At 36.4% G+C, this 26,055-nt stretch overlaps 2 protein-coding genes across 2 annotated transcripts in view; one reads left to right on the plus strand and one right to left on the minus strand.

Moving 5' to 3' along the window:
* On the plus strand, positions 1–23,062 carry LOC137407412 (tafazzin-like). Its single transcript, XM_068094062.1, has 7 exons — positions 1–252; positions 2,075–2,233; positions 3,894–4,103; positions 8,061–8,099; positions 12,440–12,555; positions 12,706–12,783; positions 22,583–23,062. Exons 1-7 carry the CDS (start codon positions 132–134, stop codon positions 22,700–22,702), a joined length of 843 nt encoding a protein of 280 aa, XP_067950163.1. The 5' UTR covers positions 1–131; the 3' UTR covers positions 22,703–23,062.
* Positions 23,063–26,055, minus strand: part of LOC137407411 (platelet-derived growth factor C-like) — a 7,446-nt gene continuing 4,453 nt past the window's right edge. Inside the window, exons 4-7 of the mRNA XM_068094061.1 lie at positions 25,643–25,827; positions 24,848–24,986; positions 24,294–24,444; positions 23,063–23,373 (exon numbers count right to left, since the gene is read on the minus strand). Of these exons, the coding sequence (XP_067950162.1) occupies positions 23,349–23,373; positions 24,294–24,444; positions 24,848–24,986; positions 25,643–25,827 (500 nt within the window). The 3' untranslated portion in view covers positions 23,063–23,348. The remainder of the gene's footprint in view (positions 23,374–24,293; positions 24,445–24,847; positions 24,987–25,642; positions 25,828–26,055) is intronic.

Below are 26,055 nucleotides of genomic sequence, written 5' to 3' on the forward strand. Positions count from 1 at the left end.
CGTGAAAGCGCTCCTGCTGTTGATTACAGTCAATTAATCGAATGTAAAATAGTACACACTCTACGTTTTTATTGCATTCTTGTTTTCTTTAACCAATTTTAAATTTTTGTGTGAAAAAAAGAGCGACCTGTATGGTTGACCTTACAAAAATCGAATGGCCTTTCAAAGGTCAAGTGAAAGAATGGAAATTTGGAAAACCAAGCAACATAATTCCTCAAGCAATCGTATTTGGTCTAGCCAAGCTTTGGATGTGTGAGTATGCAGTTTGGTTACAAAACAGTTTTTGTAATTCATTACTTTATCTTTAACTTGTTATGTGTGGTGTTTAGGGAATTTACTCACTCGAACACCACACTAACATCAGTGATTAGTGATTACCCTGTCTCACTTTATCCAGACTATGCTTTTATGATTAATGTCTCCGAAGGCACGCCGCCTTATTATGGTTGCCAAGAATTGCGAGTTCAATTTATAGGACTTGACCCAAATATTTAGTGCAAGTCTAAATATGCTATTTATTAGATGTCAGTGTAGCAATAGAAGTACTCTTTATTCTCATAAACCAAAACCTTAATACATAAATAGTAAAATTCTAAAATAAAGCAAAAGCAACAATAAGTAATAAAAGCTAAGTAATAAAGTATCTCTTACGTCAACAGCTGTATCTGTCTTGTACGTCTACAAGAGGTAACAGTCAAAAGAGCGAGAAAAAAGGGATGAACTACTATAAGTGTTTCTTTTCATAGGCATTTGATTAGCCTGAGAGTAGATGTATAAGGGTTAAGGGTTGTGTCTCTATATTACTGTGGTTGGTCATTGAGGGAGCACTGTCTTCTAGTACGTCAATGGAAATTCACCAGATTAATGAGATGGTATATTCAAATGATTTTGTCAATGTCCGGTGTTTAGCTGGAAGGAGAATGACATTCAGCTTCTCTTGGTCGTTGATTCTTCTAAGTTTAGAGTTCTTAATTAGCTTGTTGCTGCATTTAAATTATTGGACTTTGGATGCCTTCAGGGGTCTTGTTGTTGGTTTGGTTTGCTATCTGTACATCCCGTTGTGTGTATTGTGTGTACAACTTCTAGGCTTAATCCATTCTTTGGCGGTGTCTTTGTATTTTCAAGCAACAGCATAATGTATGTAAATCCAGCAATCTGTTCCATTCCGTGTCTGTATCGAGTTTTAGTGAAATGTCAATATAACAAACTTACATTTGTTAGCATTATTTGCTAAAATTTAATTAAAAATGTTGTGCTTCAAACCACTCATTGCATTACCGTATGTTTGCCAATGAGAAACTGGCAAATATATAAAGATGTTGCACATAGATTTTACTCAGTTGTAATGTGATCATTTTTTCTTGTGTAATGGATAACACTGGCGAACCTCTTTCGTTGAAAGTTTAAACTCAATGTAAAAAATCTAATATGAGGCGAATTTACATTAGCCCATTGAACTACTTGTTACCGTAGCGAGTGTGGCTGTTTCTTAAGAGCTGTGCAACTTTGACTGATTTTATCTTTTGTTGCTAATCATATATCTTTAGACTAAAAACCTATAGTTGATTTGCAAACCCGATATGTTCGAGTAAATTTTAATAATCACTGCTATAGGCCTATGCATAGTTTTAGTGGTTTTACTTTTATATAAATCAAATTCTGTGGGTTTTATCATCCTCAATTTATTTTTTATTGAGGTGGCCTTAGTCTTACGTTTGGGTGAATGTCCAGACAAATTCCCATTTTGTATGTGTAAAAACAGCAATTTGAGCTCAGATGTACTTTTTTCAACTGTCAGATGCTTTTTCTGAAAATTTTGATCTCCATTTTGTTGTTCACAGTTCAAATTTCTAGTCGCTGGTTGCTCCTTTTAAATTTTTTAATTTGGCGCTCTGTAGTTCTTTCTTTGTAATCATTTTAAGCTTAATGTTTCATTCGCTAATTGTAATGACCACTAGCGGGGTAATGTGGCTCTTGTAGTACGAAAGGAAATTCTTTATAGTAGGTATATTTTTATCTATATACATGTAGCTACATATAAAAAGAATCTTCAACTGACATTATCAAATTGCAGCAAGGCCGTTCAACAATAAGATTTTATACAATGGCAAGTCCTTTCGCACGATTGTTGAGGAGAGACAAGTGCAGCAGAAGATCAAAGGCTGCACGAGTAGATCATTGCTTACCATATCAAACCACCGATCATGCCTGGATGATCCTTTTCTTTGGGGCTGTAAGTGTTTTGTTTTTATCAATCTATATATTTTTTCAAATTTGTGTGTATGCGGGTTTGTGTGTTGTTCTAGCTATAGCTGTTAAAATCTTGGAATAAAGAATCCGTATCGCAAAAAATTTGATCTCCGATGCCTTACCATTTCAGCCACACGAGCTTGTTGTATTCATTAGGCGATATGTCAATATATGGGAGCAAATACGCTACCGCTTTCCGTCACGACGTAATGTGATAGTGTAACGTCATGAGAAGCCCTAGCTCTTAGTAGTAAGCTTACTCAAATTATCCAATGGCAGTGTGCTAGGCTAATAGCAAGTGGCAGGCAATTTTCATTACCTCTCATTGTTTAGAAGCTAATTTTTAATCCTCGGACAGCGCTAAGTAGCACAGCTAGCTCTGTAATAATTTTCATCTAAAATTCTTAGATTCTCACGGATCAACTATGCAATTATTCTGGATGCTTGAAGGTTGACTTGCAACAAAATTCATATTACAGTTATTTCGTATCAAAAGATTCACCATGTCTTACTCTGTTGTGTTGTAGGTGCCAAATATGTGGAAATGTGATTACAAGCTCTTAAAAGCTCAAAAACGAAAAGCCGCCGTAGATTGGAATCTGTTTATTTATCCGACGTAGTCATTACAGTTTGGTTATTGTCTTGTCACGTGATGTTCTCACGTGAATTGAAAGGCAAATGAAACGCTCAATATAAAACTTATCGTAGCACTAGTTTATGACAAACACTTCGGGTTTTACCGAAGACCCCGGAGCAAATATAGATGCTCGCTACTTTACAGTTTTGTTTCGGCTTGATCAAATCGTCAAGTCGTAATCTGATCATGTGACCCAATACTTCGCAAATAATTTTTGCAGCACTTTTCGATTATCACAGGTGACCAACAGGCTCGTCATGATTATCAGACAATGATATGTACTCCTTCGAGGTAAGGTTAAAAAATTAAATGAATTTTTACGGCAAGTTATAAGATATCACTGCTAAAAGTGACAGCATTACAATGACGATAAAATAGACGCATAAGAACAATAGACATGGTTTTATTGAATGAGTGAAGTATATTTGTGAAAATATTTCGACGAATGAGGTTGCATGAAAGCGTAAACAGAAACCATCTTGTAACCACTACATCACATTTGAGCCGTTTTGGAAAGAGAATCCAAACTACGGCGGTCTCATGTGGCTGCGATTAACTGTTCGTTTTTCAGCTTTTAAGAGCTTGTAATCACATTCCCACATATTTTGCACCTACAACACAACAGAGTAAGACATGGTGAATCTTTTCATATCAAATAACTGTAATGTGAATTTTGTTGCAAATCAACCTTAAAGCTAACCATCGTCAGCATAGCTGAGTGCAAGGTTTCCTATTTAGGCCTTGTTCAGGTCTACTACTAACTGCGACAGTTTATTCATTAATGTAGCTCAGTACCACTCAAACACGTTTAGGCACAACGGCTCAAGAAGAAGCGAATTATATAAAACTGCATTTAAATCAGCGTATTTGTCGAGTTTTTGCGGCGGATATCTGAACGATTTCATAGGAGTTGTTGGTTTCCTGTTGAATGTTTTCTGTTGACTGTTTCCTGTTGTGTTGACTACAAATACCTGTATTACTTCTACTTGTTGCTTTGGTTTTTCAGCCCTTCTGTCATGGAAGCAGTTGGCATCAGGCCAGATGAGATGGGTGCCTGTCGCTGCTGAAATTTGCTTCACTAACCGGTTGTACTCCTTTCTCTTTGGAAGAGGTCATTGCGTGCCCGTTGTGAGAGGTCATGGTGTTTATCAGCAGGGCATGGACTTCATTCTTAAAAGGTTAAACGAAGGTCACTGGGTACACATTTTTCCAGAGGGTAAGTCACAGTGGGTACATTCCGTTGATAAGTTTGTGCGCCGAGCTGAGGCTAGGAAATATCAAGCGAGTTTGTTTCTTAATGTTGCTGATGCTGGCATATTAGAAGTGCTTGATATTAATGCATGTTAGTTTGCCCTTATTAGCTCGTTGTCTTACAGCGAGTACGTTTTTAAAAAAAAGATTTACAGTACGTTGAAAGAATGCTTTTCATCGTCATAAAAAATATGCTCTAAATTAACTGTAATACTATGTAATTCAGAATCAAAATTATTTGAATGGTAAATTTATTAAAATGAATAACAAAAATTTAAACAGTTTATATTACAAGTGGTAAAATATTATTTGTGCTATAGATGTCAAACAAATAGAATTTGTTTGACATTTATGCCAAGACCATTGACATTTGACATATATACCCTTGACATTTATGCCAAAACCATAAATGTCAAGGGCAAAATATTAAGCTTGTGTATGAACCCTCCCCCCCTCCCTTCCAGTGTCTTTTGCAGAGGAGTACTTTGCTGAATGACACTGGTTGACAAGCATTTCATAATGCTGATGTCTTTCACAGTTTTGCAGCCTAAGTTTTGCAGTCGCACGCTTGTCTAGTTGATTTTAGTGCTTTAGTTGTAGATGAGAATTTGTCATAAAACTTCCGAAACTGTACTCCTCAGCTGAATGGCATTTATGGGCATTGGTATTTTAGTTGAATAACCTTTAAAAAGGAGCTTGCCCAAAGTTTTAGTGACTTTTTCAGAAAGTATCAGTATTTTTTTATCATTTGCGATTTTTTTATGTTTATGATAATCTGACGGCAATTATGTTTCAATATTAAAATCATCAAAATTTCTTTGTGATTAAAATGCTGAGGAAAAATATACATGCAAAAGGATGTTACTAGTTGCTATAGTTGGTATTGGCTATTGTGTTCAAGTTGCAGCGTTACACGTCTCTATTCTGTCAGTCTCTTTGCAACATTAGACGTCTTTATCGCACCTTCATCATTACATAATTTCGTGTATGTAATGGTTTGACTGTATATGGAATTAAAGGCCATGTGTTATCTGAATATTGTAATTGAAGATCATGTGTTATCTGGATATTGTAATTAAAGACCATGCGTTATTTGGATACTGTAATTTAAGACCAAGTGTTGTCTAGATATCGTAGTTGAAAACCATACAATATCTGAATATTGTAATTGAAGACCTTGTGTTATCGGGATATTGTAATTAAAGACCGTATGTTATCGGGATATTGTAATTGAAAACCATGCATTATATGGATATTGTAATTGAAAACCATGCATTATATGGATATTGTAATTGAAAACCATGCATTATCTGGATATTGCCACTCGAGAATGCTGTGAGCCAGTATTACTAGCCGTTTAATCCAAGATGATCTGAGCGTTTTAAGGGCTATAAAGTTTTGTCGATTTTAATCTTGAAGCATCTCAAGATGGTCAAATCAAGCAGTACATGCAACAGTTAAACTTATGTGCTCATGAGGTTATCTTTATACTCCATGGCGCATATTCGTGTAGTGACGTCGATCTAACTTCCTGATATGTTGCTTATATACTCTTGGTACTGCTTTAGGCAGAAGTATTATTTTCATAAACTACTAAACATACATTCTCCATTATATATGTGCATGGGTGAATGTTGTCGGTTTTCCATATACTGGAGTTGTTCCCTCATTCTCATCCACTGCTTTTGAAAATGGAGTTATAAGCTTTTCAATCCAACATGCTTAGAATACCAATGTGGGTATTCTAGTGACTGGGTGCAAAGGCATGGTAACTAAAATGTATGCATTTGGAACTAAACGTTTGAGGAAAGTGTGGAAAAATAAAAGGAATCGTTCACTCATGATAGCGAGTATATCTGATTATGACATTTTAGTGTGGTCGGGCCTTTTTTACTATAGATTTGTCTTTACTTTTTTTGCCGCTTTTCGAGGGAAGCAAAGTTGCCTCATCTTATTGAGAGATTAGATGTTCAATCAACCACACTTATCAAAGTATAATCTCTCGGTAAATATATAGGTTTATATATATATGTATATATATACATGTATATATATATGAATTGGAAAATTAAATAGTTTACTTATCTGTCAGCTACTGACATAATATATATATATATATATATATATATATATATGTTACAGACTCATGCTACAGACAGTACTGTTTCGGCTATTGAAGCCTCATCAGTGCAGCTCAGAGCTTAGGCAAGGGACACAAATCCCATTACCAATGAGAGTTGATTTCCTGCCATGAAACAACTAGGTTGCCTCACAGACTTTGAGAAAATCAATGTGCTGGCACCAGAGTGCTCAAATCACAAAAGTGATGTGCTTTGCACAAAGGCTAATAGTGCCGCACCTCTCACAGAGTGCTCAACCAAACCGAAGTAAGGGAGCATATACTCATGCTACAGACAGTACTGTTTCGGCTATTGAAGCCTCATCAGTGCAGCTCAGAGTTTAGGCAAGGGACACAAATCCCATTACCAATGAGAGTTGATTTCCTGCCATGAAACAACTAGGTTGCCTCACAGACTTTTAGAAAATCAATGTGCTGGCACCAGAGTGCTCAAATCACAAAAGTGATGTGCTTTGCACAAAGGCTAATAGTGCCGCACCTCTCACAGAGTGCTCAACCAAACCGAAGTAAGGGAGCATATACTCATGCTACAGACAGTACTGTTTCGGCTATTGAAGCCTCATCAGTGCAGCTCAGAGTTTAGGCAAGGGACACAAATCCCATTACCAATGAGAGTTGATTTCCTGCCATGAAACAACTAGGTTGCCTCACAGACTTTTAGAAAATCAATGTGCTGGCACCAGAGTGCTCAAATCACAAAAGTGATGAGCATATACATATATATATATATATATATATATATATATATATATATATATATATATATATATATATATATATATATATATATTAGTCATACTGCAAAGCTCATCACATTTGTAGTTTGAGCACTTTAGTGTCAGCGAATTGACTTTTAAGTCTGTGAGGCAACCTAGTTGTTTCAGTTTTGTGGCAGGAAATCAACTCTCATTGGCAATGAAATTTGTCTCTCTTGCTGGCTCTGAGCTGCACTGATGAGGCTTTTATAGCTGAAACAGTACTGTCTATAGCATGAGTAGGTTTTTATATATATTTATATCAACCACACTTATCAAGGTTTTGGAAGGTCTGGCTTTCCGCTAACAGCTTTCCCTACTTGCATTCAAATCTGTATCATTTTGATAAGCATTTGGGCTAATTTAGCAATTTAAATCACTATTCAATTTTTTATTAAAATAATGCCTGGAATTAAAGACCGTGTAATGTCCTAATCTTGCATGTTTACTGCGATGCGGAGTTGTCTGCCCTCATATAATTATTTGGCAAGGTTTAACAACTCTAACTATTTTATGTTTTCGCTCAAATTTATTGTAATTTATAAGATATGTTGGGCGTCGTTTAGCACACAATGCAACTCATTTCCTAATAGTGATGAAATGGTTATTTGTTGCACTCACCGTTTCTTTCATTTGACCTTGATATATTATATTTGACCTTGATATACAGGTTTCTAATATGGTGTCCTTAGATAGCTGCGTGGCCAGCTCTAGAATATGTAATGATGAACTCCTGGTCTAAGATCATTTGAGTATATAGTTGTCATTCTCACTCTATACCTCTGTGCTGGTTGACCTGGTATGTCAGGCAAATTATGGCTTTAATGTGATGATGCCTTTTTTAAATGTGCTAGAAATCAGCACTTTCATCGAACACTGGTCACTTGAATTAAAATTCTTTGTGGTTATTTGTAACTATAACAATCAAGTTGTAACTTTGTTACGGCAGTCTGCTTATTGAATAGTGATTTCTTTTTAGTTAGATTATAACCTGATATGTTGGCTTACTGCTGTAACTGTCTTGTAGGTAAAGTAACTATGGATGAGTCACAAAGACTGAAGTGGGGTAAGTATGTGACTGAAGTGAATGCTTCAAGTGTTGGAAGTAAGTGTTGGAAGTGGTTAAATATGTAAGTGGTTCAGCGTAGAAGAACTAAGGTCGTGAAGCATTCTCTCTTGTCACTGGCTAGTTATTGTGGAACCGTCTCAAGTACTACTAGTGATAAACAAGCTCAAACTTGTCCAAGCCATTTTTATCTGATAAATTGATTACAGCTATAAATGATGTACTTGACTAGCTTGTTTCGACTGACCACAGTAACTGTAATTATAGTTACAGTTGTAATACTGGAGGGTCTATCAAATCTTCATTTCTTTAATATGTTAAACTCACCTCTCCAAGTTTCACCAGACTCCACCAAAAGCACTCGAATTGATTTAACAAGTTCATCGTATAGGCTGAATTACAATAGCCTTGCTGACTCCAGTCAGCCATTTCTAGCAAATCCCAAACCCATTGTTTTAGGGCTGAGAAGGTGGCATACAGGATAGTGTAGAGTATGTGGAATCATCCCCCACATACTCTATATATATATATATACAGTCAAACATGGATAACTCAAACTTCAAGAGACCGAGCAAAAGTGTTTGAATTATCAAAGCGTTCAAGTTATCAGAGCACTGTCACAAGTCCATATATTTACTTATTTATTAGTAAATACATGTACATATTCAAACTATAATATAAATCAAAAGCACAAATGGCTTGTTTCAAATTAAATGCTTCTAATGTAAAGTTTAAAACGTTTTTATGAAAAAGTATAGAGATTTTTCTATCACTTGAGATTGGTTTGTTGTTTGAGGTGATATTATTGCCAGGATGTTTTTCAGATTGACATTGGCAAAACTTGATCGTTGTTGAAATGCTCAAAAGCAAAGACATTTTTTTCTTTTGGGGTTTTACCCACGATAAATTTTGCCGTTTTTTCTTGAAGTTTATGCAAAGATTACCTTACTTTACCTGGGATTCGTTGAGAGCAACACTCCGAGGCAGTTCAATTAGAAGTTTTACGAGGTTTTACAGTACATTCTATATCACTCACGCTTTTTTAATAGATACTTATTGAATGTACACACGTATTCTGTGTTTAGGTCAAACGATGAATAGTTTTTTGTAGCTCAGACAACGTATACGTTTAATTACAACAATTTTTAAGGCGTTTTAAACATTCAACATTCCGACGTTGATTCAACTCGGAATCCATGTCGGAAAACTATTCATCACGGGCTAGCTGGGTCACGCACTCAAGGATTTTCGCCACGCACATACAAAATGAAAACAACATGCGATTTTTGTTTTGTATGTGCGTGGCGAAAATCCTTGCGCGCGTGACCCGGCTAGCCCGTGCTATTCATCGTATAGCAGTATAAATCAAATTTCACCAAACCTTTAGAAAAGTCGTTGACAAAAATATTTTGTCGATGGTGGTAATAACGATGCTTATGAATTACGAAAAGATGAAGTTTACCTCTATGGCTTTGAATAAAGTGATTTTCTAAAGCGATAACAACCGTTTCGGTAGCCGTTGGGCAAAAAAAACAGTTTGAATTAACAGTGTTGAGTTCGAGTTATCTATAGCAATTTATCATTACGTGGGAACGGACCAAAGAAACCGTTCGAATTAACCATGTGTTCGAGCTATCCATGGGCGAGTTATCCATGTTTGACTGTATATTGCTTTCACGATGCCATACAAACTCTTTATAGATGAGGAAAGTTGTAAAACCTATCATCCAAGCTTTTTCACTAGTCAAGTAGTTTACAATACATCAATATAAACAGTAAATTGAGTACTTGTTACCTATTAGGTTTGAATAAGGGTTACTTATTTTTTTAGTTATTTTCTCCTTAAAGCCAAGTTTATCAACGCATAAATTTAAATGTTACGTATTCTATACATGTATGGTGGGTTACTACAGAAAATGAGATTTTATTTCACATACTTCCATACAGTTACTATATGCGTAATTGTTCGAATTTAGCTTTGCTTTAGCTTGGCGAACAAAAAAAAAATTTCCTTGACCCATCCTTATCCGCTTCCGACTGCGCAAGCTTAGTTTTGTGAATCCATTGCACGCAGAGAGAAGGCAACTCCCGTGGGAAGGAAGGGTGGGTCTATAGTAACTGTATGGTAAGTATGATCATAAAATCGGATTTTACTATAAAAAGGTTAAATTTTACTGCGCAGAGCAAGTGAATATTTTAGGTTTTCACATCTAATCAATCAAATCAATAAACCAGAATATATACAATAACTCTTATTTCATCAACCAGGAAGTGAGCAATCAATGAATCATATTAATTGGCCAATTGCTACAATAGCGTGTCATTTTTTTCAAATATGTAAAGTTTATTGAAGGAATAAGACGGCGTATAGGCCCAACTGTCTTGCACAATCTGCTTGCTGCAGTTGACCACAGTCTGTTTAGTATCCAAAGCAGACTTAGCTACATGTAAGTGCGAGCACTTGGAATTTCTGAGCATACAAGTTGTTTTAACCCTTTCGCTGCCGTCCATGTACAAATTTAGCCATCGGCCTACTGCCCCAGGACTGATACTCCCCCCTAAAAGGCCTGTTAGGTTCGGCCCAAAATCACGTTTTAGGGGGGTTTTCAGACCATGGGGCACTGTCAGTGAATTTGCTACTTTAGGGGGGTTGCTACAGCCAAGCCAGTAAAAGGGCTCAGAATAATATACTCAATATACTCAGAATGAATGATATGATATTTCTTTCATTGATATTCATTATGTTTTCCTTTGTAAATAAAAAATGATGATTTGATGGTTGATGTTTGGAATATGTTCATTTTTAAGCTGGAAACTCCCAAACAATAATTTTAAAAGGGCTTCATTATTTTAGGCTAATTTTGTAGGTAATTTTTCTGACAACACTGTGAATACCATAAAAGTCCTAAAGATCGTTGGTTATGTTGTCACCAAATAATAAATTAAGTTACTGCACAATTGCTTGGCAAGTCGCTAAAAAAGGCATCTGCGGCAGTCGACCATAGAAACGCATAAATGCGTCTACGACAGTGAAAAGGACATGCAAAATATTCACTGGGTTTCCATGCTTCAAATACCTTCGGAGTTGCCCCCTGTCAATGAACTTGCACTCTACCTGTTAACGATTCGCAGTTGCACTATATATGGTAGATCTATTCAATATTCGTGATGTATGATTCCGAAAGTTGGCTCGCTTATAGGTCATGGTCGTTTTTTAATTCAACGGTTGTCTGTTTGCACTAAAAGAAGTAATGTATTTCATTATCCTCGTACGAGCAATCCATCCTTGACATGTAAATGTAGAGGCACAAAGTTAAGCAGGAAAACAGTAAGGTGTAGCAGCAGAACATATTCATAGCAGTGATTCCCCGAGTTGTGTGCTGAAACGTTTTTCCCTCCTTTTGGGAGAGTATTATTGATTCAGGTCAATCATCAATGATAGTGTTTATTTGATGTCAAATTACTTTCAGAGCTTACGCCTTCGCACAAATTTAGCGAAGCAAAATGCTGTCGATTGCGTTACGATTTTGTTATTTATATGATTCGGAGTGGAAGCAACTCCGAACCCATTGGAAGCATGGAAATGCGGTGATTGATTTTTTCTCAAGTACACATTTATATCTGCAGAACACGACACATTGAGTCTTGAGATGCAGTCACTTCATTTCCTCGTACTCGCACCCTCATTTTGTTGCATTCAGAACTTGGTCTAGTTTCTTCGTTACTTTTTGCTTGAATTCGCATACTTTTACATTACCTGCTAAAGTCTGAACATGAGGCTATGTTCATCAAGTCATCAGACTATGTTTCAGTAACTTGCCGGTTTTAGGTTTAGAGTTAGCCTTATTACCTTGATAGCCAAACATGTCCTGTATACATTTTAATGGGGCAAACGCTAACTTTATGGCTGTCCATATACGCACAAATAGCTGGAGAATGTGTTTTTTTTTTTGCTCATTACTATTAAAGTTTATCGTTTGGAAACCATAGGACCCAAAAGTTTAAAAGTTTCTTGGAGCCATTTGAACCATGAAAACCGCAGCTTAAAATGCCGAATCATTGGATTGCTAGCGCTGCCTGAGGCTCTCAAGGCTGCCATAATGAGGAAGTCAAATGAAAATGCATTTTATATTATTGTTCTGAATGAATCATTTTGTGGTTGTTAAAGGTGCTGAGAAAGTGTTTTTATGCATGTAAATATTTTTATGCTGTCATAAAGGCAGGATTCAAGGACTGTTTTATTCTCGCCTTATCGTGTCTTACTTGGTAAAATACAAAATTGTACTTTGAAAGTTATGGTTTGTGGTAGCTCAACTCTGATCACTGATTGGCTACTGTAGGAGTTGGTAGATTGATAGCGGAGAGCAAAATAGTGCCAGATGTTATTCCCATATGGCATATGGGGGCTGATACGATACTCCCCAACAAATCACCCTACATACCACGGCTAAGGAAGGTTGGTTTACTTCCTTGCATGCATCATAATACTAGGAATTGATCATTCACTGTATGTGTCATAAATAATGGTTGGTCATAGTTTGGGTGTAGATTTGGCACATGCCATGGTCCCTTATCGCTGCCAGATGACAGAGTGTTCCACTTGTAGACGCTGGCAATATATATTGGGCAGCCGATAGGACTGGAGCGTCTTGTCGCGGAATGGAAGGAACAAATTGCAGATCCTGTGAGTTGTTTCCTCTTGATACTCTTATCCTGACATCCTCGTTTCATCTAAACTCTATGAGTTGACATGAGTTGGCACCTGATGTGTTTGATGACTATAGTTATTGTGACTGGCCTGTTCAATGGCCTATTGTTTATGTAGTTATAGTTGGTATATTAATTACCTGGTGAAACTACAACGAAACAAAAAAGTCTTATACGCAATATACTTCAAGAAGATACATTGATGTAAAGGCCAGAAAGAACCAGAAATACCAGAAAGAACTTTGAAACTTTATGGTGAATTCACACCACTGTAAAGGCACGCAATCACTGGTCTTAACTTCTTAAACGAGTTTGTACTTTTACTTACACAATTATAAGGAGAAGACAACTTCGACACTGTCAGACGATTTTGATGATATGAAAAGAAGAGAAGATTCATCATCAAAATACATTCATCACAATTAACTTTTAGTGTTTTGGCAGTTTCAGCTCACGATTTAAAATCAATTTGAAAATTCTCATTGAAAAATATTTCAGCTACAGAATGTTTATTCATGGTCACGTCTCTACATATAAAGTTAATTCATTCTCAGATCTGCTTTGTATGTTAAAGCAGGATCAATTCATTAAAATGCACTGCACCACATATAATCCATTCGACAGCCCAAACGCCTATGTTTATCTCTGCAGGTAATATGCTCATGACATTGAAACAAATGCATTGTATAAAACTATGTGGGAAATTGCATGTAAAAAGCGGAATTAAGGGTAAGAAGAAAGATAAGATGTTGTTATTGTCATTTCACCTAAAGTGAAATATAGGCTTAGCAGTACGCAGGTTTAAAGGCAGGGATGGTGGTATAGATGTGTGCGGTGTACCATTACTTAGACTAGGTAAAGTTTAAACTAACTCACCTTAATTATTGTTTTTTTATTAATTTGTTTTATTTTTTTTTCATCAGCTTTATCTTTACCTAACATCGTTCTGTATTTGTGACACCACATACATCCACCGTCATATGTTTCAGTTTATGAACTTTCTGTTACTACAACCTTCAATCCACTATCCTGGCTCCTATGCAATACTATTAGATGACCAACTTTTAAATCACTTCTGTTCAAATCACTCAATAATACCTGATTTCTGTCTTTTTATTATGTTTCTATCGGCATGTAATGAAAAATATCATTTTGTTGATGATTACAAATGCCGATAAGTTATACATACAAAACTACAATATTTGAAAACTTTGAAAGAAATTTTTTTTTGAGTTTCTTTAGGTGTAGAATCATAAATAATGTCAAATTTTGCATCAAGTGTTGCAAGAATCGTATGGTGCAAGAATCATAAGTAGAAGTTTGACTGTATTATCATGTTGTTGTCTCTGCAGGAAACAACAGCTTAGCGTGTTAGTGATTCTGGTTTCTCCGCAAGTGTCGAACATTCTACAGCCTCGTGTACACTGCCTGATAGTTCACTAAAATATAGATCAGCCAATCTTTCAGAATCATTTTCCTTATCGACCAATCATAAATTTGCTGAATGATCAGTCGGATGGTTTACTTCTCAATTCTCAAACGATTTCGCTATCACAAAAACCCATCATATAAGACGCTGTCAACTGGCCCTTGGTTTCATTCAACCACAGCCGATGATATGTTTATCAAGATAATACTTTATTTCGATGATGAGTGTGGAAAAGTGCTTGAGGGTTCAAATAAATCGCTCACTAAATATTAGCCAAGTTTACGAATTTTCAAGGGTAGACACCTTGTTTTTTCTCATATCGACAATCAGTTTAAAAGGATTTATTATAAAAATTTTGGAGAATTATAAAATGTATGAAACACTCACTTGTTGGAACCATTTATACGATCACTCGCAAGAGTAACATGTTTGTATATCACTATAACGTCTGCACGCTATTATACTTTCACGATGGTGAAATATAATGTTGTATGATTTATAAACATGTTAGGAAACCACAGCACAAGCTTGAAAGAGTAAACTTGTTTGATATTCTACAAAACAAACTATTGTAACATAGTAGACACTCCTATAACCTTAACCTCCTATAACGTAAGTTCCACATAACGTAAATAATTTACGTGAAGTTTTTGCTTTGTACTACATAAAACATTTCATACAACGTAAAGTGTCAAGTCGTGGTGGGTTCTCAAATTCGATTTAAATAGTAACCTACATCGCTGTAGTTGCGAGAAAAAAAATTGATGTTCGTCGATAGATGATCAAATGTGTCGACAGAACAGAATATGTATGTAACTGCGTAATTGTTCGCAAATACATGAAGGCGATCGATCGGTGCAGGTGTTAGTGTTGGTTAGTGTTGGTCTACTAATCTGAATGTCACAAGTTGGAGTATCGTTGAAAGTTATCTTTTATCCTAACCTTAATCCCTGGATACAGATAGACGGCAAACAGGTAAAACCGCTCTTTATAGTGAAAATATTTTTTGTGCCTTACTGTAGACGTACAAAATATTTGTTATTAGTTTTGCTTTGCTGAATAGACTGTTGTTTAAACAAAATATAAGCAAATTGTTGTAAATGAGCGTCTAACACGTTCCGTAAAATTGACGCAATCATGTTCTATGAAACCAGTGAAGTTGCTCAGAAAAAAGAAAAAAGTTGTCAATGCAAACCAATAATAATGCAGTTATGATACAGCCAACCAATTAAGAGTTGAGTCTAGTTTTCCTTTTTGGTACCAAAAGGGTGAGTTTAGAAAGATCTTGGAACAGATTTGACAATTTACATGCAACGTAAATTCCCTATAACGTAAAAGTTCCTGGAAAGGGTTATTGACGTTGTAGGAGTGCGTACTTTACTTACCTGGCAACAGAAGTTGGCTGTTATAGGAGCTGTTTAACCTTTGTTGCTATTTTTAGAATTCTTTGCGGCTCTGAAATTTTGTGGAAATTTCCATCCTGCATAGTGTTCCGATCGACCATCGGTTGTGCAAGCAAGCAATTGCTCAAAAAAACTTCAATGTACCTATATATTGCTCGCTAGACAAAGCTGTGAAATATATGGGTACCAGGTTGAACACAAATAGATGGCTCGTTGTTTGGACAGTCGGTGTGGTGGCACAGGTTGTGGCTACCCACTAATAAAGCCATCGGTTCACTTGGCTATGGTTATTGCTGCCACATTTTAGTGAATCTGTTACAAAGAATGAACTTATTTACATATTGAGCCACTATTATGTCATCCAACCAACATCAAACAGCCACATACATATGTCAGGGCAGGGTTAGACGTGAATTCACAGTAAAAAATATATTGTAAAGAAAGGCTCTTTTCCTACTGGTTAGCCTCAGATGTGGGAACAGATACGTTTTCATATATGTTCTTCACTAGGTTAGTAGGCTATCGCTGCCCAGATACCAAAGCTTTGGCTAATTATTGACCCAATTTGTTCCAACCTATTACGTTACTCGGCTGCTATTCGAAGGCAGAAGCCAAAAGCGCAACCATCTTTTTTGTTTGTATCATGGTCTAGTTTGCTGTGAATAACATTGATGGGGGAAAATAAGGTTCTTATCCATCAATGTTTATAATATACTCATGGACTATAGTCTAGCTCCAAGATACGTCACTAACTTAATTTTGTTGCAAGAAGAGTATCCCGACTAATTGCCAATCTCCATCATATTCCTGCATATATTATTCCAACCAATGATCTTTCTAAATCTCTGCGTCTTTTTACTCTGCCTATGCTAAATGTTTATTTTACTTCAGTTGAACGTCTCAAGAATTTTCATGGTTTGTGTCCTCATTTTACCTGACAGCTATAGATTTTTAATTCATTTCAACTTACGTGATATGAACAAATTGCATACAACATCTAACAACTACTTTTAAAAATGTCATTGCTAGCTGCCTAACCATCTTCTATCTAGCATCAGTTCTCTTAGCAGAAAGTTGTTTCAAAAGTATATATCAAACCATTTATTTGGTTTTAGTGGCTGTTGCCTTTTTGTGATTCTTGTATGACATAATTGGAAAAACATTTCTGTTTGAAATTAAATTATTGCCAATAAAGTTATATGTTTATGTGTGCGTGTATCCACCAGCCAAGTAAATGTTTACCTGCGTGCAAGGTTAGTGATACGGCTGAGAAAGATGAAGACGATCAGAAGTTGGGTGTCCTTAAGACGCCTTAGTTTAAACGCGTAAATTGGATGATTTATCACAGTCGACACTGTAATTATCAAAACTGTTTCCTGTGTATTGTGTTTGGAGTCACTGACAATAATCATTTCTGCCTCCTTCGTGGATGTGAAACAGAATATATTGTCGTATGTCAAGGTTAATCACGCAATACTTCGATGATCGTCTGTAATCAAAATTTTCGCACTATCACAAACCATGCGCGTTTACATCGACGATTAGTCCGCATATCGAGCTCTCATTGTACAATGTGGTCACGGAAATGATGAAATACTCTTCCGCAGCAAATGTCATGAAAGAACATATAGATCGAGCGATTTGCGGTGCCCAGTGTGAAGCGCATTGCACAGGCTGCCTTGGCTGCTCGCTGAACTATCGGGTAATTTTAACAGCTGTAAACTTTTCTGAAGTATCCGTCTTGCCTTGACGATGCTATTGGTTTATGGTGCACATGGCCGACAAATAGTTGCCGAAAGGACAGTGTGAACCAGTGTGATAGCGTGAACCAGTGTGATAGCGTGAACCAGTGTGACAGTGTGAACCAGTGTGATAGCATGAACCAGTGTGATAGCGTGAACCAGTGTGATAGTGTGAACCAGTGTGATAGTGTGAACCAGTGTGATAGCGTGAACCAGTGTGATAGTGTGAACCAGTGTAAACCCGTGTGATAGCGTGAACCAGTGTGATAGTGTGAACCAGTATGATAGTGTGAACCAGTGTGATCGTGTGAACCGGTGTGATAGTGTGAACCGGTGTGGCAGTCTGAACCAGTGTGAACCAGTGTGATAGTCTGAACCAGTGTGATAGCGTGAACCAGTGTGATAGTGTGAACCAGTGTGATAGTGTGAACCAGTGTGATAGCGTGAACCAGTGTGATAGTGTGAACCAGTATGATAGTGTGAACCAGTGTGATCGTGTGAACCGGTGTGATAGTGTGAACCGGTGTGGCAGTCTGAACCAGTGTGAACCAGTGTGATAGTCTGAACCAGTGTGACAGTGTGAACCAGTGTGACAGTCTGAACCAGTGTGAACCAGTGTGATAGTGTGAACCAGTATGATAGTGTGAACCAGTGTGATAGTGTGGACCAGTGTGATAGCGTGAACCAGTGTGAACTAGCCTTCACTCTAGTGACGAGTCCATCACTGTCATTATTAAGATTAATTGTATGCACTGCTCTCTTACTTAAAAATGGAGATCTTCCGACTCATGAGTAAGAGACAATGCTAGGACAGTTATTACTTAGATAGCTTCCGTTTTTTACCAACAGCCTGTCATGTTGGCAAAATCCGTTAGTCATATTGTGTTGCATGCCCATATAATTATCATATTTCTAACAAACACACAACTGGCCAGCAATATTAGTGTGAAGGCGTGTCTAAAGCCTGGTTTCCATATAACAGCGCAAGACGCGCAACAAGGCGCGCGACGTCGTGCGCAGGCCAGCTGTGATATGGAAACGTCAGCGCACGACGATCGCGTGACGTGCGTACGCTGATCGCAAGGATCCGACAGAATGGATCCTTGCGATGGGTGCGTGCGATGATGTATCCCACAATACATCGCTAGACCTTTTCAACTTATCTCACAATTCAAACGGAGGGCTGTGGCTCCGAAGAAATCGGTCTCCCGTACGAAAGAGTAAGCCTGGTTTTCATATGACATCGCAATTTCGCAACGGAGGGCTGTTTTTTTTCCGAAGAAATATGTCTCTCCTACCAAAAAGTAAGGAAATTATCCACCCTGTCCAATGCAAGCATGGCGCCTACGCGTGATATGGAAACACTGCGTCGCGACCCAAGAAATTCATTGCGCATGATCACTGGGCCGCGCATGATCATTGCGCTGTTATATGGAAACCAGGCTTAACTCTGTTGTCTTTCATTTGAACATCATATTGTACACTCCAGTCGTTGCTAGACAAGAAGAACTATTGTAAATGTTTGTGTTGATATAGCCAAAGAACCAAAAGGGTTACTGAAGCTTCCAAATGCCTCTTATTATTCCTGACATGAAATTTGAAGCTAATATCATGGCATAAAACTGTCCAGCAAATTAGCTGCTGGGTAAACATACAGAAATAATTATTGTAATCAGTGACAGCAACATTGCACAGGATATAGTTTTGTTAACCTGTTAATTTCCCAAAAACTTAAAATACCCTAGGACACTTATGTATTCGCCTCATCTAACTTTCGCGTTTTCGAGGAGTCATCCTCTCGCGAGAATTTCATGAACGAAACTAAACTATCATAATGAACGAGCGAAAACGCGGAATTAAATAGCTTTGTTCATTGATACTGTAGAATGGAATTTTATAACGACATTTATTTTAACGCTTTTAACGACCACTATAGCATCGTTAAAATATAAACCAACAAAATAATTTGACTCTCAAAATTTATTACGTTATTATTTTGCAATTAATTATGATTATTTTCCCATTAAAAATGATTTATAATGATAAGAATTTGATGTCAATGCACACGCATTAGTAGCGTTATTGTTTGTTGGGGACATCAATCAATGCAGTGAGCACCGCGTGTTGAAAGAAAATAAGACACGCTGACACTCACAGTACTACACAAGCAGCATGGCTCTAAAAAGGTTTGGATTTACCACTGACACCTCTTCAATAACTTTTAATGATTCAGAAGATTAGGCAATAGAGAAAGAGTTTGCTCTGATAAATAACACTAATAAAAAAGGAAGAGAAGTTATAATAACTACGCACTGTGCTAGTATCTGTAGTATTACTAGCAGCTGTATCATGTATGTATTTGTATACAACTTGTAATTACTGTAATAAAGATGTTCAGCAATTATTAGCAGCAGTTGAGTGTTTGGGAAACTGTTAAAATTAATACCTATACACAACACCGTTGATCATTAAAATTAAAATACGTTAATATAAAAACAAGCTAAATTGTGACAAAAACGTTAAAATTTTCAGCGTAATTAAATTCCATTCTACAGTAGTCCAAGAAACAAATGGCAGCAAGCGATCACATTGCATTATCGATCTCGGCCATACAATTCTACCTGCGGTTCACAATTACAAACTAGTCCCAAAATGAAAAAATTTTCTTACTGGCGAACCGAACCTGAGGAATATAATTATTTTTGTTCCACTGCATTTATTTTCACATCATATTTTCGCACTCATCAGAGTTGCGAAATTAAGTTGCAGTAAAATTTTACTCTGTATGCCACTCACGAAACTAAATACTAGCGAAATATAAGTGTCCTAGGATAATTACAGCCATTAAACGCACCAGCCACATCTGTCATTTCATAGAGTTTATCAAACGCACCAGCCACATGTGTCATTTCATAGAGTTTATCAAACACATCAGTCACATATGTCATTTCATAGAGTTTATCAAACGCACCAGCCACATGTGTCATTTCATAGAGTTTATCAAACACATCAGTCACATATGTCATTTCATAAAGTTTATCAAACACATCAGTCACATATGTCATTTCATAGAGTTTATTAAACGCACCAGCCACATGTGTCATTTCATAGAGTTTATCAAACACATCAGTCACATGTGTCATTTCATAGAGTTTATCAAACACACCAGCCACATATGTCATTTCATAGAGTTTATCAAACACATCAGTCACATATGTCATTTCATAAAGTTTATTAAACGCACCAGCCACATGTGTCATTTCATAGAGTTTATCAAACGCACCAGCCACATATGTCATTTCATAGAGTTTATCTGTCACAAAGTGGTGATGCAATGTGACAGGTTCGAGATATCTGGTGTTGTGATTGTATCCTGATGTCTGCACAAGGCTAAGAGTTAAGACGTCCGGGTGTAATATTGCAGCTAACTATGTGTAAGTAATATAGTGTCTATATAATAATATGCCGAAGATTGCTGTGAGAGCATAAAATAATCCTTTATTGCTGACTTGTAGACATGTACACTGTAAACTGAATTGTTATGAACTGTATTAGCTGCAGTCAGGCTATTTATACATCCTTATAATTATTCTAGAAAATTCATTCAGGAAAAATCTAGCAATAGAACAATATTCTAAATTTATGATCATGACTCATCAAAACATGTACATTTACATATATAGAGGGCTAATCATAATCCACTGTACTACTACTGTATGATTCATCAGCGCATTGCGCAATAGCTATTGTCATACTATAACTTTGTTTACTATACTACATGTATACTACATACAGTACTCAGAATCTGTGACATTATCAAAGCACCAGCCAAATATGTCATTTCGTAGAGTTTATCATATGCACCAGCCACATATGTCATTTCATAGAGTTTATCAAACACACCAGCCTTTAATATATTTAATATATTAAATATTTACCATTCTCAAGTTGGTCAACCTGCGCAACGATTGACTCCAAATGTTGGTTTTCTACTCGGATTTTTTGTAATTTTGGTTTGTTATGGTGTACAGGGCTGGGAGTGCTTTTATTAAATATATGAAGAATTGAGTGTTCGTTCTGAAGATGGTTCAATCGTAATAAAATAGCTAATAATAATTGTCGCTGCTGTACATTGGTGAACATCGATAAGAAATAATTACCCATCATAAAATTGCATTCTGGTAAAAACCAACCAATCGAAATGCATCTTGCTAGCGATAAAGTTGTGTAGAGAAAGTCTAGCGTTATCGCTCAGCATGAGCTCGCTGAGCGAATTCTAGCGCTGATTAACGTCACGCAGCGCGATATCGCTTTAAGTATCGCTTAGTGTGTTTTCACCTTAAGTCCTCATGCTCAAGCCGCGCAGCTTGTGCTCACAAACAGATGACTCAGGAAGGAAAAAATAACCCTCCAACAAGCCGTCTGTGGTATCTAGCCGCATTTACCAACAAGCCGCATATGCCCACAGACCGCGGCTAACGACTGACGTTTTGTCATCCTTGACCCCTTTTGAAGCGAGAGTGTTGAGACGGGTTTCGCTATACCCCGTCCTCTTGAATAAGAAAACAGGCTACATCAGTACATGTGAAGAGAATTTTCTTTTACTTCCAAGTTCAATTAATATTCCTGAACCTTTACATCAAGAACTTCCTAGCCATGCCTCAGCTAGATTTTTATTGCGCTGTTAGAGGGCTTATAGGCTATGCTGTAGGTTTTTCATGAAGGTTTAGCACTAGTGGACGTGGTTGTATCAAGTTAATGAGTTCAGTCTTGCTGCTGCTAGCGGTGTGAAATAACTGAACGCCTCTGGCTTCTTGCAATTTGTTTGAAGTGATTTTTTGCACTCAGTTTGGTCCATAGTTTCTGCTTCGATGTGAGCAGGTATTAACACGCTCCCAACTACTTGTCTCTCACTTGTGTGTCACGAATTCATCTCAACTTAGAGCGATAAATTATTCTTTAGTCTAAAGGATTCCATAAACATGACCTTGAAAATAAACGAGTAGGTCGCCAAATTGTATATTGTAAATTATAATAATTATTATAAAACACATATGATGTTTATTGTAAATTATAATTATTATATTATTATAAAACACATGTGAAGTACGAAGAACCAGCCCGTTGGAAGGTCTGCCTGTGTCATCCCATATAATATTATTGACAGTGTCAAAGGTTCATTCTGATTCTGTCTACTTGCAGATGCTACTGAGAAAAAGAATAACAGACTATCTGGAGGGAGAACTAAGACAGGTGAAGGAGGCAGCGATGAAGCAGCATCAGCAAGCGCTGGAGAGTATGGAACGATATTCTCGAAGATAGCCGCTCAAAGTGGCTGTCGATACCAAAGACATGAATAGAAACAATTAGGTCATCTCGTGTGTTATATATCTTGCTCACTCTCGTTGCGTACGTTTGGCCCACTGATTTTTGTCCACATATCAGCAATCATTTCCTGCCTAAAGCTACTATAAATTATATTTATCACAGATCCTGTTCGAAGTTTGACGAATGAGCTCATCAAAATGGTTTCTAATGAATGAAAATGTCCAACTGTTGATTTGTTAATCACCCACTTATCAGGCTTCTTGTTTTTTGTTCAGTTTGTTGTTGACAGAGTTTGCTAACTGGAACCAAACTATATTTTAAAAATGTGCTGAAATAAAACAAATGATGCGCATACACTGTCTGTTAGTATATATTTGTCGGAAATTTAAATATCTAATTGTCACTCATAGAGCGCAATGTTATTTTAACGCGAAGTTTGCTCAATCATCATAATAAAATAAGACAACAATGTGTTTATTACAATTGTAAAAGAATATATACATTTAAAATATTTTTAAATAACAAATAGTAATCAGTATATACAAATGCTAACGATAGATGTTTTATTAGGTTGGCTCATGCGTAGCCAATCACATCAAGTCTTGGATGGTTTACTCGCTGATCGTCACTGTCAGTTGTATCATAAGAAGATGATGCTCTCACATCTAGAAATTAAACAGTTACCATGTTATAGTGTTGCTAAATGACGCTGCCGCTTTCATAAATAGCAGAACAAAAATCAGCTTATTCCACCTTTGATAAAAGAAATGCAATGAAGGGTAAACTGTGTCTTACTAGTTGAAGGGGTAGTAAATATGGAAGCTTGAAAAAGGTGAGAGAGGTAGAGAGAATTTTTTGTAATGTTTCTGATATATTTACTAATTAAGTACTGTTGATAGATATTGTTATTATTACTAGCAAGTTTGACAGTTCTGTGCACTGAAAGATCATAACAAGTAATCACTATATGCATAATTAATTTATGGAGAGGCAAGGGGGTGAGTAGTGTACTGGTTAGAGCAAATGCAGTGTAAATTGGAGTACATGAGTACAATTCTAATGCGAGGCAGTTTTTTTCTAACTACCCATTTGGTTTCCAAATAAACAGATGAATGAACACTGTTTTTATTATACCAAAGCGTATATATTATCGAATATATTTATTGACTTGCAAAAATGATTTCGGTATACAATTACACATGTTTTTTGACTAAAACGCTCATACGATATATAGGCTACACATACTGTCTATTATCTTTATAATTATATTTAATATATATTAAATATTCATATTATATTTATAGATGATTTTGCTCAAAATGTGCCACTGCAGTAGCTGATGATATTAAGATTTTGTGATCTTTTCAATGCAAGGTTCATATTTGCCAGCGTACAATGTACACAGAAATGCTTAGCCAAGCTAAATAAACCCATTTGTGTCATACCCTTTCGCCACACAAAAAGTAACCAATATGACGATAGCTTTAGTGAACCATGGCCACGACAAAGTTTTTACACATTTTAATAGTTTGATAGAACTACGCCGTGTTTCAATGGTGAGTTTTAAATTCTGGTTGTTATTTACCTGCATGTTTGACGGTTGAAGGCTTTACCTCCTTCACACCTACTTTCGTTCGCACACTCACAAGAGCAGTTGTCATTGTTCCATCTTTCGTGGGATTGGCAAGTTGAGGCCAGCGTTGCATTCTTACACTCACAGGCGCAGTCAAATTCACCTAGGCAGCAGTGCAAGATTTTATCAACACAACAGCAATCATAAATATATATGAAGTGAGGGTACAGTAAATGCACAAATATGAATGCATTGATGTTTTGCAATCCGTATATATTTAGACATCGATTACTCAGTAGTTCAAAGACTCAAAATATATATTAAATATTATTATAATTGATAAATGTTGTTTTATTTAAGCGTGATTACAATATCAGACCATAGTTAATAGCAGGTGGGACAAAAAAACAACCTTGTCAAAATATACTGTGCAGCTGATGTACTAATAACATGTACTGATATATTTATGGCTCTTTTTTTTAGAATATTCCGGAACACAAAAGTACTAATAGGCTCTTCCTTACATGGCTATAGCGAAGGAGATTCGATGTGTTTTAAACGCTTACTGTATGTATGTCTATCTAAATTACAGTCTTGTTCTTGTATGGTGCAGAGACAGTCACATTCCTTGTGCTCTTCCACCATGATCTCATCAACCATAGTCTGTGCCCACATCAAGCCATTATCGTTGACATATTTCATAACCTGGTTACAATAGAAGACTGATAAATTTCAATTTTTGTTATATTGGCGATCAGCGGATCTGACAGCACAATTATTATTGGTTGTAGAGCATACAATAATTTTATACATTTTAGCCTTGAACCATATATAACTATAGTCTTGAATATACAAGCACTTTAATTGCTGGTTTCATGGCTTTATACCATGTTAAAGGTAAACTTACACAAAATTTTAGTAGATTTTAGCAGAAATTATCGGTATTTTTCTATCATTTGCAATTGCTTTTTATGTTTGAGGTGATTGCGGTTAAAACGCTAAAAAAAACTGTGCAAGATGATGTTATTAGTTGCTGTCATTGCAATAGTTGGCATCGGCTATTGGGTGATAGTTGTAGCATTATGCCCCTCTATTCTGTTGGTCTCTTTGCAACTATAAACATCTTAATTAACTTCGATCAAGATTTGTCAATTTTAATCTTGAAACATTCTGGTAGTCAGATCACCTCAAACATAAAAATTAATTGTAAATAATAGAAAAATCCTGATACTCTCCGATAAAATCCGATAGAACTTTCAGACACAAATAAAGTATGTTATTATAATCAAAAATATAATTATCTGTTGAGTTTTGTTGAGGTGGATAGCATTAGTTTTACAAATGAGCGTTAAAATATTCACCTTGACTAGCCTCGGTTCAGTCTTTGTTGGTCGACACGAAGTGCCCACGACGCCGCAGCAGCCTCCACACTGCTTGATTACAATGCAGGATGGACTCAGCAGTACATTGGTTTTGTCATTCGGTAATGTGATTACCTGGTCATATGGAGCACATTTAGCAGCGGGGTAGTCCATGGCTGTCAATTCTGTAATATTAATTGTTCGTAAAGAATTGTTATGGTTTGTATGTATATATGAATTTATATTGACATGAGTAATCATCAACAAAATTGTGTTTTTCATTACATGTTAAAAGAAAAATGAGAACTCGGAAATCAGGAATTATTGAGTGAATTGAACAAAAGCGTTTTAAAATTTGATAATCTAATAGTACTGAGGAGGAGTCAGGATAGTGAATTGTAGGTTGTAGTAAC

This window comes from Watersipora subatra, chromosome 10 (assembly GCF_963576615.1).
Source record: "Watersipora subatra chromosome 10, tzWatSuba1.1, whole genome shotgun sequence".
NCBI lineage: Eukaryota > Metazoa > Bryozoa > Gymnolaemata > Cheilostomatida > Watersiporidae > Watersipora > Watersipora subatra.

What these genes read in the sequence shown, in the direction of transcription:
- LOC137407412 (XM_068094062.1), top strand. Translation starts at nt 132, where the DNA reads ATGGTTGACCTTACAAAAATCGAATGGCCTTTCAAAGGTCAAGTGAAA. An exon ending in GGTACACATTTTTCCAGAGG is followed by an intron (nt 4,104 to 8,060) that starts GTAAGTCACAGT and finishes ACTGTCTTGTAG; the next exon opens with GTAAAGTAACTATGGATGAG. An exon ending in ACATACCACGGCTAAGGAAG is followed by an intron (nt 12,556 to 12,705) that starts GTTGGTTTACTT and finishes TTCCACTTGTAG; the next exon opens with ACGCTGGCAATATATATTGG.